Raw genomic sequence first — 16,134 nt, forward strand, 5'->3', positions numbered from 1 at the left:
TCAGGAGTGTTTTGTTGTTGCTGCTGCTGCTGTTATTGAGCTAGTAGCAAGCTTTAATCACTGCAACTCTAAACTGGGTGACTTGGAATCACTTCACAAATGCTTCTAAGTGAATGAAATAATGTACCATTAGAATCCTGAGATGACCCTCTATGTGCCAAAAAAAAAAAAAAACACCTGGTAACTTTCTAATTCCATAATTATGAAAAAGCAGAGACATCACTTTGCCAACCAAGCTATGGTTTTCCAATAGTCATGTGTGGATGTGAGAGTTGGACCATAAAGAAAACTGAGAGCCAAAGAATTGATGCTTTCAATTTGTGGTGTTGGAGAAAACTTTTGAGAGGCACTTGGACAGCAAGGAGATCAAGCCAGTCAATCCTAAAGGAAATCAGCCCTGAATATTTATCAGAAGAACTGATGCTGAAGCTACAATACTTTGGCCACCTGATACAAAGAGCCAACTCATTGGAAAAGACCCTTATGCTGAGGAAAATTGAGGGCAGGAGGAGAAGGGGGCAACAGAGGATGAGATGGTTGGATGGCATCACCGACTCAATGGACATGAGCTTGAGTAAACTCCGGGAGATAGTGGAGAACAGGGAAGCCTGGCGTGCTGCAATCCATGGGGTTGCAAAGAGTCAGACACCACCGATTGACTGAACAACAACAGTTAAGAAACTACCACAATAGCATACAATTAGCAACATTTATCAGTTTATCAAAGCTTCTGTTTTTTTAACTTAATTTGACTACTACTTGGACCTTTTCATATTTTCTTCCTTTTTATCTTCAGCATTAGCAGTTAGTGTTCTGCAGATCAGGCATCTTTTTCCCCAAAGAAATAAGATAAATCACTTACCAAGAGTTAGTGTCTACACCATGAAAGGAAGCAAACAGTGAAGTCACTTTGAGATGCTGATGCTGTGTGTCATTCACACCTTGACCAGTTAGGTGAGCCTGCTGCTCAGAGGAACCTTGAAAAAACTCCTCAAATTCTTGTCCTTGTAAAACTGCCATGGACCTGCAGGGTTTTTGTTGGTTTTTTTTTTTTTTTAACTTTTTGTTCCCATTGCTCTGGATGGACCAATGCTTCTGACTAAAACAATAGAGAGAGCCCCCAGCATCCTTCTCCTCCATATGTTGAAGTCCCAAATTGTCCGGCAGCTTACAGAGTGCTTGGAGCGCACTGGTTTTTGTCATTTCCCAGTTCCTGCCGGTAAGGATGTTGAGAGGGCAAAGATAGATGGCTCCATGGTTTTTTACCAAAGTCAGTAAGAGAAATGGGGCTATACGAACTTTCTTATATTTAGGTTTAACCTTTCAGTGCCTCATTTTGGGGGCACAAGACTGCACACAATCTCCTCACAAGGTTGATTTCTACCTCTGTTTCCTCTGTTTGCTCACGTACTGTTGTACTGTAACCTTCCTTATGATACCCTAAGGGGGATCCTTCACCAGGGGTGATATGTGCTCACCTCAGCCCCTCCCTGTGGGGTCGAGAACACAGACCGTCTATACTTCCCTGCTGCCTGTTTGATCTGTTTCCATAAAAGATCTCACAACACTTACTCCTTCCCCTGAATTCCTTGACTTCACACATTATTTTACATTTATTTCCACCATTTGACCCTGATTGTTTGCCTTCTTCAATACAATAAGTTTTGCTTCTGGCCAATATTGCCCACTCAGCAAGTGGCCTGAGTGTTCCTCCAGCCTCAGGGTTCCATCCTGCACCCTGATTTGGCTTCAGCTATCCGTCTCCTCTGTCCCAAGCTCCACACACCCAAGTTCACATCCACGGGCTCCCCTGAGGCTCTGCATGTGCCCATGCACCCTCATGACCTATCTAAAATGGCTCACCTTCAGACTCTTCTGTAGTACTGCTTCATCCTGGAAGTCCTCCCTGGTCACTGCCCACCTGCAGCCCCAGAGCTGCAGTCTACCCAGAGCATCCTCCTTAGGGTAGAATTAGTTGTGAACATGTGTGTGTGTGCTACGTCGCTTTCACCGCCAGATCGCTCTGTCCGTGAGATTCTCCAGGCAAGAACACTGGAGTGGGTGCTGTGCCCTTCTCTGTGCTCTCTCTCCCTGGCCCAGGGATCAGACCTGCATCTCTTACGTCTCTGCATTGGCAGGCGGGTTCTTACCACTAGAGCCACATGAGAAGCCCAGTTGTGAACATAAAATTTGACTCCCGAAAGAGCAGCATCAACTTGGTTTTCGCTTTCCTGTCCTTGTCTTGATGCTCAAATACCTTGAAAGAGCATTCTTGGCTTGCATTTCATGACACTGAAAGTCTCTGCCTTAAGGTGACATTTCTCGTGTGGTATCATTCTTCAGTATGTGGTCTCACCTTAGTAAGGAATGTTCCCTTCCTTACTGAATGCTTCCTTCTCCCACCCCTTCCGTTTTCACTTCTTTATAAAACCCATCCTAATAAAGTAAATTTTTTTACAAAGCAGGAGATTTGGCAGGCACTAGATGTTTGGGAACTGCCAAGCCAAGACAGTTGAAGGTGGCTATAAAAGATTTTGCAAATACCATTTACACCAGAGGTACAGCAGCAGCTTTTTTGGCTGAAAACCAGTCTCAGCCAAGCTGAAGCTGATTACATTGGCCATGCAACAAAGGTAATTTATTCATTGTACCCCAAATCTCCCATTAACTAAAATCAGGATTTCAATTGCTGATTGAAAGGAAGCTGATGGATCAGAGCACAATTACCCTCTAGACCAAAAAGGTGGTGACGCTTAAGAGTTCTTTCTAATTGTTTTTCTTTCCTAAGCCTAATTACTGTTGGCTGTGCAAATGTCTAATAATTAACTTATTCATATAACATTAACCTATATTTTTTTCCCATAACCACTCCCATTCTAATTCACATTCTGCATGCCTGCTGGTTTTATATCTGTTTAAAGTCTTCCTAGATTTCTGTGTGGCTTTTATCAGAAATACTTTATAAAGCAAGGGCTCAGCTGAATTCTTTCCCTGAGAGGACGGGTGTTCATTTCTTGAGAAAACCAAGAACTCTGGAGAGTTCTTCCCATTTCTCCGGTATGGATGTGTCTCCTGAGCTTCAGATGGCATTTGCCTCTTCCCCAAGTCTCACCGATCACCACTCACCATCTTGGCCCACCCAAAACTGTGGACTTTCTGCCCTTACCCTCCGGTTGTCCGCAACTTAATGTGAATGCCAGGGTAAGAGAATTTCTTCCTTTCTTCACAGACACCCTCCCCCTGGGGCTGAGAAGACACCTTCGGACTTTACTCATAATTAAACCCCCTGAAAATTTTCTTTTCTGGCTCACTTGCAAAATACATCAAAGAAGATTAATTTTTGCTCTCTACTTGTCTGTATCATGTGTGTGTGTAGTGATGGCGGTGGCGTGGGAAGGAGGTCTGTGTGCACTTTGAAATACATACTGCAATTGTAACTTTTCTTAGCTTGCCCATGACTAATTCAGAGCCCAAAGGTTACAAGGGATCCATGAGGGGCTGAGAAGGGAGTGGGTGCGTTTGTGCAGATGAAACACGGATGAATTTCAAAGTTATCTTCCTACTAGCAAAGGCAGAGTGAAGGAAACAGACCATTGAGTGCTGCTCACTCACTCACTGATCTTCCCCCTCACCCCGTTCTCCTTTCCTGTCCCCTAACTCCACTTCTTTTAGAGAAACTAAGTGTGGTTTTTCTCAGACACGCTGACCCCTACACCGCTCAGAGCACTGGTTTCGATCTGCACAGACAGGATGCTGGTTTTCCAGTCTCTGTAACCTCAGCAGCCCTTCTGTTCTCTTCCCAGAAGGAAGCACAGCGTGGGGCTCTGGTGGTGATGCTCTGAGTCACTCCTTTTCACTAGGCCCTTGATGGTCCTGCTCACTGTAGCCTCAGTGCTAGGAACCTCAGTTCTTCTTTGCCTTGGAATTTGAGGAGGTGAAGAAGCCTACTTTCTTTAGGAAATGTTTGAAGGGGGGAGTTTTCTGGTAGGCTGATACACGAGTCTTGTCGGGTGTGTGGGTTTGGATATGGAAACTTTCAGCGTCAAACAAGGCCCATCTAGTTATCCTGAAAGGAATCCTGGTCCATGGGGCCTCGAGAGGAGAGCTGTCTGTTTGTGTTCTGAGTGTCTTTATCTTGTTATTAAAGGACATTCTCTGGGGATGTGTCTTGTGTGTCTGTCAGTGGAGTCTGAATTCCCTTTTGTTCTCAGGGAGGAAGATGAGTACTCGGAATTGCGATCAGAGCTCAGCCAGAGTCAACATGAGGCCAATGAGGACTCTCACAGCGTGGATCAGGACCAGACCTCTGTGTCTGTCCCTGAAAACCAGTCCACCATGGTCACTGCAGACATGGGTAAGTCTGCCTGCTGTTGCCGCAACGCCAGGGCTCGGTTTCTGGATTATAATCAAAACTTTAGAAGCATGAGACAGCCTGGATCGAGATTTAGCGAGTCAAGCAGCTTGTTGAGTAGATGAAGGCAGGTGAAGGCTCATTCATTTCAGTTCTCTACATATTCCTTTGTTGGTCACAGTGGAACCAAAGAGCTGCATTCCCTTTCTGCCTTGATGTGCCTTTCTGCCTGTTGTGATTCAAACGTGTCACCTTCTACGTGAAAAGTCAGGAAGTAGGGAACCAGGTAAAAAGGTGATTGCACTGTTCCAAGTTCAGTATAACTGAGCTGTGATGGCAAGAATGGAAAGGATGGGCTGGGGAGTGACTCACTGAAGGGGAGGAGGCAATAGGTTCAGCAACTCTGGGGTAAGCAGGGATCCAAAATGACTCTTCAAAATGTTCATCCTGAGTGACTCAGAATGATTGTATTCCTTACTAAGGAAGTTTGGTTGAGAAATGATTTGGGAAATAAATACATTGTGTTTGAGGTTGTGAAGAAATGTCTGTGTGGAAATACCTGGTAACAGCATGTTGGTATGGTGTGTTTTAAACTACAGGTTTATGACCCTTCCAAGTAAGTCTTGAAATTACATAAAAAATCAAAATGTTTTTTAAATGAAATCAAATAGGAAAAAAAACCAGAATGATATTATTGTTGTTTCATGACACATATATTTTGGATATGTATATGTCGTTAAGTTGCCAAGGGAAATGTTCCAACCATGGGTTGCAATTGAAGTGTTGTAAAACCTCTGGCCTACTTGAAGATGCTCAACTAGATCTCTGGAGAGATTGGGGTTGCGGATAAAGGCTTTGAAGTTACGAGGTAAAGAGCTCCCTATGGTTGAAAGGATGTGAAGTCCAAATGGGGAGAGGCACCATATCTTAGGAAATGTTCACATATAAGGGGGTGATGGGAAAGGAACAAGGAGAAGGAAGAGAAAGTATAGTACAGTTTACATTAGAACTTAAGTTTCCACTGGGGAGAGAGTGACTTTAATAAATATTAAACATTTATGCTTAATTATAAACCTATATAATAAGCAGGGCTTCCCTATATAAACTTATAACATAACCAGGGCTTAACCTGGTTATAACCCTGGTATATTATAACCCTGGTAGCTCAGCTAACCCACCTGCAACGCAGGAGACCCTGGTTCGATTCCTGGGTCAGGAAGATCTTCGGGAGAAGGGATAGGCTACCCACTCCAGTATTCTTGGGCTTCTCTGGTGGCTCAGCTGCTATAGAATCCACCTGCAATGTGGGAGACCTGGGTTCAGTCCCTCAGTTGGGAAAATCCCCTGGAAAAGGGAAAGGCTACCCACTCCAGTATTCTGGCCTGGAGAATTCCATGGACTACAGTCCATGGGGTCGCAGAGTCGGACACAACCGAATGACTTTCACAACCTGCATAAACCTATATACATGCTATAACATCAAGTACCATGGCAGTGTGTCAAAAGAATTCAATTTAAGATTTCCAGGAAAGCTTCCTCTCAGAAGTGACATCTGAGCGGAGATGTGGAGGATAAGTAGGAATTGAGTGCATGAGAGAGGAAGTGACACGCAGGGGAGAGGGGATGATGCATTCAAGGCGGTGAATAAGATCATCCTTTATGAAGGGCGCAGAGGCGTGAGACAGAGGCTGGGAGAGGCAGGCCGGAGCCAGGCCGTGCAAGATCTCATAGACAGCACTAGGGAGTCTGACCATTATTCAGAGACCCAGGAGAAACTGCTGAATGATTTTAACAGCTGTGGATGGGAGGGATGAGACGATCAGATGGCATTTTGAATCAATCACTCTGTAGTGAAGAGAAAAAATCAGTGGATCAAGAGTGAATGGGGGAGGCCAGCCTGGAAACCATTGCCGAAGTCAAGATGGGCAAAACGGTTGCCAGAACTAAAGGTGGTGGCCGTTGAGACATGGAAAAGCATATGAGGACAGAAAATTGGCAAGATCTTCCAAGGAATCCATCACAGGGTGAAGAAGGAGGGAGGCATGCGTGGGTGTCCCGTAAGTGTCTGGTTTGCCCAGTGGATGGGTGGCAGGGCCAATCAGCTATATGGGAGCAAAGGAAAAAAGACTCAGTGGTTTTGCTCTGAATTTAGTTTTGTTGGGGAGGGCCATGGGTTGGGTGGAGAGGAGGGTGTGTGTTTTGTCTGGGCAGAAGTTTCAGGTGTCTGGAGCTATCTGGGTGGAGATGTTGGGAAGGCAGTAGGCACACATAAACTACAACAGGTCTGGCTGAAGAAAGCAGCCGGGAGACATCAGGCTGTTTGCAGATAGTTACGGAAGCAGTGGAAGTCGATGTGAAGAACACGGAGTGTAGAGAACTAGAGGCTAGGTGTAGGGGGCTGCCAGCCGAGGAGGAGACGCAGGAGCAGGGATGAACCTCTTAGCGGCTCAGTCTTGGCTCAAACACGCCTCCCCAAAGCACCTCGCAAGCACCCGTCTGTGCACGTCCCCGCGCCGCCTCTCACCGCCTCACTGGTCTCCTTACATCACACTGAAAGTTTAAATGATGTGTTTGTACTTCTTTGCTTGACTGACACTCCCACTAAACCACACTGAGCAAAAGCTTGTTTATTTTCTCTACTCGTGGCTCTCCAGAGCCCACCACAGGGCCTGGCACAGAGTGCAGTGTGGGTTCAGAGATACGTGTTTGAATGAAGGGGTGGTGCAGTCAACCAGTCCATCAACCAGGCGGTCAGCCGAAGCCGTAAGAAGGAAATGCGGAGAGCCATGCCCACCAGGCAGTGGGGGGAGAAGGCTCTCATGAGGAAGGAGGGTCCCCAGCGTGGTTGGCTGCTAAGGCCACATAAGATGGGTTTAGGTACATCAACGTCCCTGAGTGCTGGGTACTGATACCAGCTTTAGCCAGATGGAAATGGGGTGAGGAGAGGGCTTGCCTTGCGGGCCTGGGGCTTGGCTTTAGGCTGAAGCTGCTTCCCTAACACTAAGCTGAACCCAGACCGCGGGCCTGCCGTTACAGCACACACATAACCCTGGCGACCAGCCCACATCCTCTGGGCTCCGTTATATCAGCATCATAATCTTGAACCCTGGTGGCCTCGACCTTCTGGACTCAGGCTTCCAGCCTCAGGCGGTCAGACGTGTGCAGGCAGCCGAGAAGTTTCCGTTACTGCCCAGGCGCATTCCTGCACCCACCCCTCCATTCAGTTCTCTGAAGCTGTTTTTCATGAAATTAAGCAAGTGAGCCACACTCCAACAAAATTTCTTAATCAAAGAAACTCGGGGAGTTGGGGGGCAAACCCCCTCCAGTGGATGCGGAGGGTAGTGGAGTGCATCTTCACCACGGGCATCCCAGGGCTCCCGTTGGGGGGAATCCCCTGTATCCGGGTGCCCCCACGGAAGCCAGTGTCCGCCCGTCTGCACCAGGAGCAGGCTTTGTTTTCCCAAATCATGTATTTTCGTCCTTTCCCTCAGTAAAAATGCATGTTCATTACAACTGGTGGTAGTTTCATTCCCGACAAGCCTGGGCTCCTGCAGGGAAGGGACCCTTGTCTGCCTGGGGCCTTGTGTGTTCTCTGCCCGCAGTAAGAGCCGTCAGTCATTCATGTAGCCGCTCGCTGAATGCCATGCTAGGGACGGGCATGTGAGACCCAGAACCTGCCCTCAGATCGCTGTGCTCACAGGCTCACACCCTTCATCCCCAGAGTAACATCCCCACTTCTGACTCTGACCTGCAGGCCCCCGGAGCCTGGAGAGCCCCCACCTCAAGCCTTGGCCTTCCTGACTCTTCCTGCTTCCTTCCCGCTCTGGCCGCACCGGCCTTCCCTGCTATCCCTCAGACCTGACCAGCTTCTCTGACCTCAGGGTCCCTGCATCCACTGATGCCCACTCGTCCTTTCTCTCACAGTCAGTCTGCTCTCCCCTCGTCACAGCCTCCCCCGGCCCCTCGTGGGGTCCTGGACTGTCCCTCACGTGCACGTGCTTGGCCTCCGCTCTGCACATGTCCCTCCCTTCTCTCCCCACTTCATCCCACTTAGCCCTCCGTGATGCCACCTCCCGTGTGTCCGTCCCGTCTCGCCCGCCTCACCCCGCTTCATCGCACTTAGCCCTCCGTGACGCCACCTCCCGTTTGTCTTTACTTCCTTTACTTCCAGTCTTGGTCAGTCCTTGTGCTGGAATGCCAGCTCCACGTGGGCTTTGACTCTTCGACACAGCCGTGCCCATTCACAGGAGGTTTGCAGAGAGGTGAGTGACGGGGAGCCTCTTGGAGCTTGTGGTTGTTTGGAGGATGCAAAGGGAACACGGAATGCCTGCCAGTGGAGCACACCAGAAGGTGGACGGGGGCCACAGCCTGTGGTGGGAGCGTCCGAATGTGCCAGAAGTCACATCTAGGCTGACAGCTGAGGGATGAGTGGGAACAAGTGGCCACAGAGGGGGCAGGAGGAGAGTGCCGTGGGCACAGCCGCCCCCACCAGGACCCCACGGAGGTCAGGCCTGAGGACAGCAGGAGGAGCAGCTCACAAAAGCCCAGCAGAGCACAGCCCTTGCACATCCATCGGAACTGGGCGGCTGCCTCTTCTTACTCCCGTGCCATTTTCCAATTCAATTGCTTCTGCAGAGAAAAAAGCTTCCATTTATAAACACCTTTATAGGAAATCATTAAAACACATCCATTTCATTATGACTGCTGTATTTGCAAACCTCCATTAGCCACCCAGCTTGGCTAATTTTGAGCTGGATTTTATATACAGAGTTGGCTGCAGTATATTTGCCAATTTCCATTTAAGATAATAGGAGTATTCCCTTCATCAGAAATTACTTGTCTTTTGTGTTCAAACCCACTTCGATAAGCTGGCTCCAGGGCATGGTCCTCAGAGCCTGGACAAGGAAACCCACAATGTAGAAAGTGCTTTGACCTACCTAAGCAGTCCTATATAGGAGAAAGGTCCCAGTGGTATCATGTTGCATCTTCAAGTAAATTGCATTACCTCTGTTCAAACCTAGTCACGAAGTCATTTGTGAAATAAAGATAATTAAGTAGACAAAGATAAAGTAGGAGTTATGGCTTGGGATTTCTGTTTCCTCACCTTGGCAAAGAGTTCTCGTTAAAAGGGAGGCTGCAGATCATGGCTGATGTGGTTTGTTCACTTAGTTTGTGTTGAGCATCAACAGGCATCCTCAGGTTCGGTCCTCAGCCTTGAAGGAGGAGCTGTAGAGCTCACCTGTAAAACTGAAATGACAGGAGTTCGGAGAGGGCAACTCACTTGTCCAGGCTGCACAGCTAAGCGCTTGCTTTTGTTCCTGACACCCATGTATCTATAGGTGGGTTTCCTTTCACAGGAAAACATGCCTTTGGCTGGTGTGCTCTGCTTACCACCATCCTGTGAGGTCTCTAGAGCTGGCGACAGAATTTAGGGAGCCACTGTCTGATCAGAGCTCCTGGCTTACTAGCAAAGTGTCTGCTGTTCATTGAGATGCTGCAGATCTCCAACTTAGCTCCCACACCCTTAGACCAACCCATGCTGGGTGCTGCGGCAGAGCCGAGCACAGATGTATGAGATGGCATGTGGTCATGCTGGCTTGCGGGTGGGGGGTGGGGGTGGGGTTCATTGCCTCCTGCAGGCTGTCTTCCCACCTCTGCTCATGGAACAGCAGAGCTGGTCTGGAGCAACTGTCTGTAAAACAAAATCCCTGACCCCACGGACCTTTGCACAGGCTGTGATAGGTTCTGCTCCTGTATTTTGAAATTTCTTCTGGTTTTTGGTGAGAAAGTCTTATTTTTGTGGGATTTAGAAGGAAGCATATGCCCTTGTGCTTGCTGGTGTGATCATTTAGACAGAGATTTCCTCCTTATGCGTAGTTTTTGGAAGACACCCAAGGAAGAATTTACACATGAAACCTGGCTGTTTGGCACAGCTGTGACTATGAAAATACGTTTAATGTTAAAGCCAGATTTTCCTGGCTTAATGGACCCATGAGGCTTAATGGCTTCAGGAGAAATGTTCCAAAGTGTTGAGCAGCCCCTCCCAGTGGGGAGAAAGGGGATTTGGGGCAGGGAAAGACAGTCCTGCCTTCTCCAAAAATGATTTCTGCAGAGTAGGAAGGAAGTGTTTACAAAGGCAGGGCAGCCTGTCCAGAGAAAATTCGATTTCTGTTAGGAATGAGGCGCTAAGGAGGCAGTTGTCCTCTGGCAGAGCATGTTTAAAGGAGAATCAGATTCTTGGTAACCTGATTCTGAAACTTTGAGAAACCAGTCCGTAAGTTGGCAATGTTAGACAGGACAGAAACTAGCACCCTGACTTGGCAATGAAACAGGCCCAGCCCTGTGCTACTTTTTTTTTTTTTTTTTTCTTTTCTCTCCTTTAATTGGGCAACTTAATCTTTCCCAAGAAGTTCATGAAAACCCCTGAAAACCAAGCCCAGGGCAGGCTTAGAAGTTTCGCACAGCGACTCACAGAAGGCTAAGGTGACTATGTCCTTCCTTGCGAGGATCTGAGCCTGGTCATACAAGGCCTGTCTGTGAATGTGACCATGGCCATGTGGCCAAGGAGGCCACCTAAAATCATTCCAGAACTTTCCTTAGAGAGGACCCAAGCTTGAGAGCAGACAAGATTATTGCCCCACGTCATTTTGTGTTACTTTAGACTATTTCCCTCAAACTACTGTTAAGTGATTTTTCAGCCCACAAAGGAGCCTTGAGATATAAGACAGATATGGAAAGCCATTGATTACGTTTGTTCAGAATGAGCTCCCTTGACTGTTAGGTTCATGAACTTCTCTTCTAAGATAATGAAGTGCAAGTCACTCAGTCGTGTCCGACTCTTTGCGACCCCATGGACTACAGAGTCCATGGAATTCTCTAGGCCAGAACACTGGAGTAGGTAGCCTTTCCTTTATCCAGGGGATCTTCCAACCCAGGGATGGAACCCAGGTCTCCCACATTGCAGGCAGACTCTTTACCAACAGAGCCACAAGGGAACCCCTTTCTAAGATAAGCAGGCTTTATTTTCTAAACAGATTGTATCTCCTTAGGTTGGATTATTCTTTCAGTTGGAACTCATAACATATTTTCCCTTAAAACCAGCAACCTAGACCTCTCACCTTTTGAGATGGACTGCTCTCCGTCTGTGGAATGTGTATCTCTCATGATAAATCTAGTTCTTACCTAGGGGGAAAATACACCAAAAACTCCCTAGCGTCACAGACGTAGAGAATGGACGTGAGCGCATAGAGGGCAAAGGAGAGGGTAGATGAATTGAGAGAGTAGCATTGAAACGTATACCTTGCTGTGTGTAAAATAGATAGCTAGTGGGGACCAGCTATAGAACTCCGGGAGCTCAGCCCGGTAGAAGGGTGGGATTCTGGGGGCGGGCGGGAGAGGGGACTCATATATACTTACATCAGATTCACGTTGTTATGTGACAGAAACCAACACAACATTGTAAAGCAGTTATTTTCCAGATAAATTAAAAAAAAAAAGAAAAGTCACACAGGAGTGTTAGCTTCCCAGAGCAGCCTCAGAAAGCCTATTTTATCTGTAAGGGAAGTAAAGTACAGGCACTCACTAGTGTTGATGCAGCCCCAGCCCTTGCTGTGGGCCTTGTTTTGGGAGGAGCAGTTCTGTGCACATCTTCCGCTTTCTCCTACTGCTTTGGAAGTGCCCCGCCACAGGCAGAGCCGCGGGGCCCAGGATGACCCCCTGTGTGCTGGCCCCGTTCACGCCCGGGGCTGGAGCCCGCCTGCCTCTTGAGCTGAGATGGACGATCCAGCCTGGGGGAAAGGCCCACTTGGCCTGAAGGGTAGTGAGCTTTGGGGGAAATGCTCAGAGGTGGGGTCCACGAGCTGGGCAGGCAACTAGGGGGCCTTGGGGTGTAGTGAGGGGCTAGGGTTTGTCCTCTAAGTGCACTTGTAACTGTGTCTTCAGGGTAACCTCTCAGAGGCACAGGTGCAGAGCCATCTTGAAGGCTGTGCATGGAGAATGCCAAATCGCATCCCCTTTCTGCCCCTAAGTCTCCTCACCCTTTGCAATACTGGGTATTTTCTTACTCTTAAAGCTGTGCCAATTCAAGTGGTTAGTCTTCACAGAAGTAGACTGATCACATGTTCAGTTGGAACTTCTCCCGGTTTGTTAGAGCCTTGGTCTCTGGAGACCCCTGTCAGAACTCTTCGGCCTCCGAGGCCGGGGTGAAGTGGGTGATGGGATTGTGTGAGGGCTGTGGCAGCTGAGAGGAGGGTCCTGAGGGGCAGGGGTGAGGCCTTCATGCCGTCGAAGGCTGCGTGTACTGCTGTAGAAAAACACACTGCGTCAAAACCGCACGGTGACAGCAGCAAGGACGGAACACACCCCCGACCGGTGAGATGTGCTACAGGGGAAGTCTGTGGGGAAAGCAGCGCTGAGGAGGCTCTGCCCGCCCGGTAAAGTCAGGACCCGCAAGGCAGGGGCTGGCTGCCTGTGCTCACACCCTGAGCGGGATCTGTGTTCTTGCGGGGGATGTGGGTGGCATCCTGTTCTTGTAGCTGGTTGAGAGATCAGTCATCACACTGGCCCCGGAGTTAATCTAGCCACCAACATTTCCAAGCTGTCAGACCTCTTTGCCTTGAGGGTTGCAGTATTTGTTTTTACCTCGACTTTTTATTTTGAAAAACTTTAAACTTACATAAAAGACACAATGAACCCCCTAAACCCTTCACCTAGACTCATCAATGGGTAACATTTTACATTTGGTATTTTTCCCTCTTGCACTTGGAGAATGTTGTTTTCTGAGCAGTTTGACGGTGAGAGGCAGACACCATGCTGCTTCACCCTAAATATATGAGCACCAGCCTCTTAAGAACAGGGACCGTCTCAGCACCGTTAGCCCACCTGAGAATCTGACCACTGGTGGAACACCAGCTACCTGCGGTCCACATATATGCTCCCCACATGCCCCATTCCTGCCTTCTGTCACTGTTGCTCAGTGTCCAGGATCAGTCAGGGCTCACACACTCTGTTTAGTTACCGTGTCTTTCTTCTCTCCTTTATCTAGAACAGGTACCCACATTTTCGTCTCTCATGACACAGACATGTTGAGCAGGCTGGGTTAATGGTGTCATAGAAAACCCCTCGGTCTTCATGGTCTGATTGTTTTCTTATTTGAGATTAACCTGTTTTTGCAAGGATATGCATAGGTGATATGCATGTGTCCTCGCTACTGAGTTGCAGCTGGAGGTACAGAATGTCCGTTCGTCCACTACTTGTGACGTTAGGATGCTTTTAGACTATAGCATCATTCTCATGAATCCTCTTCAGTAGACACCGACACTGTGTACGTGATGCAGGATGTAACCTCTGAATACTCTCTTACTCCTTTCCTCTCAGCCCCTTCTGCCTTCTCCTTGGCACTTAGACCCAAAAGTTGACTGTTCTGTCATCTTCTGTTGTTTTGTCCTGGCTTTGTCGGTTCCTTGCTGGAGTTAGGGAGGGCCGTGCTGCATGCAGAGTGGATGGTAGGCCTATAAAGGAAGCCTAAACCCTCCTGGGTTCAGCTAGTTTCAGCGGTGGGGCCTGGCAGGACCCAGGGTCCTCCCTTCCTAGGATGTCACCTCTCGCCTCTTAGCAGAACATCTGTCTTGATGCTGGAAAAACCTGTAGCTCTTTCTTGCACTTCAGTCACTTTACAAGGCGTGACATGTGCCTGGTCAGAACAGCAGTGGGGGCTGTGGGTCAGCCCTTGGAAGACCACATGGGTTCTCGTTACAGCCTGACGTGCCACGCTCACACCGGAGGGCTTTCGGGCATTTCCCAGGAGGCCTACAGCTGCTTCTGTTTCTCAGACCAGCTGAGATTCACTGGCTAATATCCCTGCCTTCCATGGACGCATCCTCCTTGGGGATCCCTCTTATTACCTGAAGGCCTTCTTCCGCTTTAGCAGCGTGTGGTCTCTCATGTAATAGGTCTTTGATTTGAAGATATTTGGTCAATGAGCAGCCTCACAAAGACTTGATGCTTTTAAAAGTTGTCTTAGAACAAGTCTGTCATTTCTTCCACATGTTTAACTCATGCGGACTTTATTAAACACTCCTCCATGCCTGGTGGTGTGAGCATCTCCAAACATGAGGATGGATGAACAGAGGCCCCATTCCCCAGATCCAGGCTTTGTAGGGTCCATGTTTCAGATACCAGGTAATGACAGGGAATATGATGCCTCAAAGAAAGAAATAAGAGACTGTAGGCAATCAGGGAAGGCTTCCTGGAAGAGGAGACTTTAAGGCAAAGCTTTAAAAAGAGCCATTATGGGCTTCCCTCGTGGGTCAGTGGTCAAGAGTCTGCCTGCCAGTGCAGGAGACACGAGTTCAATCCCTGTTCTGAGAAAATCCCACATGCTGTGGAGCAACTCAGCTCAGGGGCCATAACTGTTGAGCCTGTGCTCTAGAGCCTGGGAGCCTCAACTACTGAAGCCTGCTTGCTCTAGAGCCCGGAATCCACGACCAAGAGAAACCCCTACAAGGAGAAGCCCGGTCACTGAAACTAGAGAGCTGCCCCCACTCACCACAACCAGAGCAAAGCCTAGGCAGCAGTGAAGACCCAGCACAGCCAAGAATAAGTTCTGAAAGTCCAGTATCTTTAAAAAAAAAAAAAAAACATTGTGAAGAAGAGAGTGAGAGGCTTCCAAACTCAGCAGATACGTCACTCTGAAGAGAGTGCCGAGCCCTTGGAGTAGTTACGTTTGAAGTTGGGACAATATTTTGGAGCAGGTATCTCCTGGTAAATGCTCGCTGCTTGAATTCAGAGGAACAGGGGAATATTTCTACTTTCGAGTCTCTTCAGCTGTATTTTTATCTGGATTAGGGTTTTTGCCTGGGGTTCAGAAACAGTAGGGCCAGCTTTTAACACTGGATTCAGAATGAACCAGTTCTCCTCTAGTTTATTGTATACAACACTGGGGAGAGGCCTGGTTGATCCTGAGGGAGAAAGAGGAAAAGTAGCTTTGCCCACCAGTGTTTGCTTAACCAAGCAACGCTGCTGACGAGGCTTCATCCCCGTAGCCAAGAGTGTCCTCTGACCTCCTTCCCAGGCTTCCCAGGTACCTCGGTCTCCCTCAAACAGCAACATAAAAACCTAAGCTCTGGATTCTCCTTAGAAAAACAACCTGAGCTGTCTCTTCCAATTAGAAGTCTTACTGGGGTCCGGGGGAGGGTGCTGCTGTTTAGAAAAGACAGCAGCCGCAGCTGCGGCGAGGGGAGTGGGCAGAGCAGTGGAGAGCGCGGCCTGCTGAGTCTAAAGGGGTCACTGCTGGCCACTGCACACGTTGCTGCATGGGAGGAGCTGGGCCCATGATTGCCCCACCTTCTAATTTTACAGAAATAGCTGTAAATTCTAATAATGTTTAAATGTTGGCAATTAAGAATCGTTTTGTTTTTGTTTTTTAAAAAAAAAGGTTGGGCCAGATATCAAACCCTAACATCCAGTCAAAACACCTTTTTGGCTACTGGAAGTTGGTTTGTGTTCTCTAGTTGAAGGGAGATGTCATTCCATTTATCCTTCTGTGTCCTGGTTTCATCTTTACAGCTAATTAGGCAACTGGAAGGCAGAGTGCCAAGACTGTGTGAGCTTAGTCCATGCCAGAATTCCCTTTCCACTGTACTTGAATGGTCTACAGCTTAAATTTAATTGAAAATTAGCATCAGAAGAAACCATATGAAATCTGCGTGTGTGAGCTGTGGCTGAAGCAACTGGCAGTCACATCACTTCGCACCACGTGTGCTGTCTCATGCACCTGAATTCTT

At 48.2% G+C, this 16,134-nt stretch overlaps 1 protein-coding gene across 3 annotated transcripts in view; it reads left to right on the forward strand.

Annotated features, from left to right (window-relative positions):
• MCC (MCC regulator of WNT signaling pathway) overlaps positions 1-16,134 on the forward strand; it is a 533,511-nt gene that overhangs the window by 426,265 nt on the left and 91,112 nt on the right. For all 3 annotated transcript variants that reach the window (XM_010808842.4, XM_059890654.1, NM_001083523.1), the window contains one exon: positions 4,212-4,354. In XM_010808842.4, coding sequence (XP_010807144.1) covers positions 4,212-4,354 — 143 coding nt within the window. The remainder of the gene's footprint in view (positions 1-4,211; positions 4,355-16,134) is intronic.

Source organism: Bos taurus, chromosome 10, assembly GCF_002263795.3.
Source record: "Bos taurus isolate L1 Dominette 01449 registration number 42190680 breed Hereford chromosome 10, ARS-UCD2.0, whole genome shotgun sequence".
NCBI lineage: Eukaryota > Metazoa > Chordata > Mammalia > Artiodactyla > Bovidae > Bos > Bos taurus.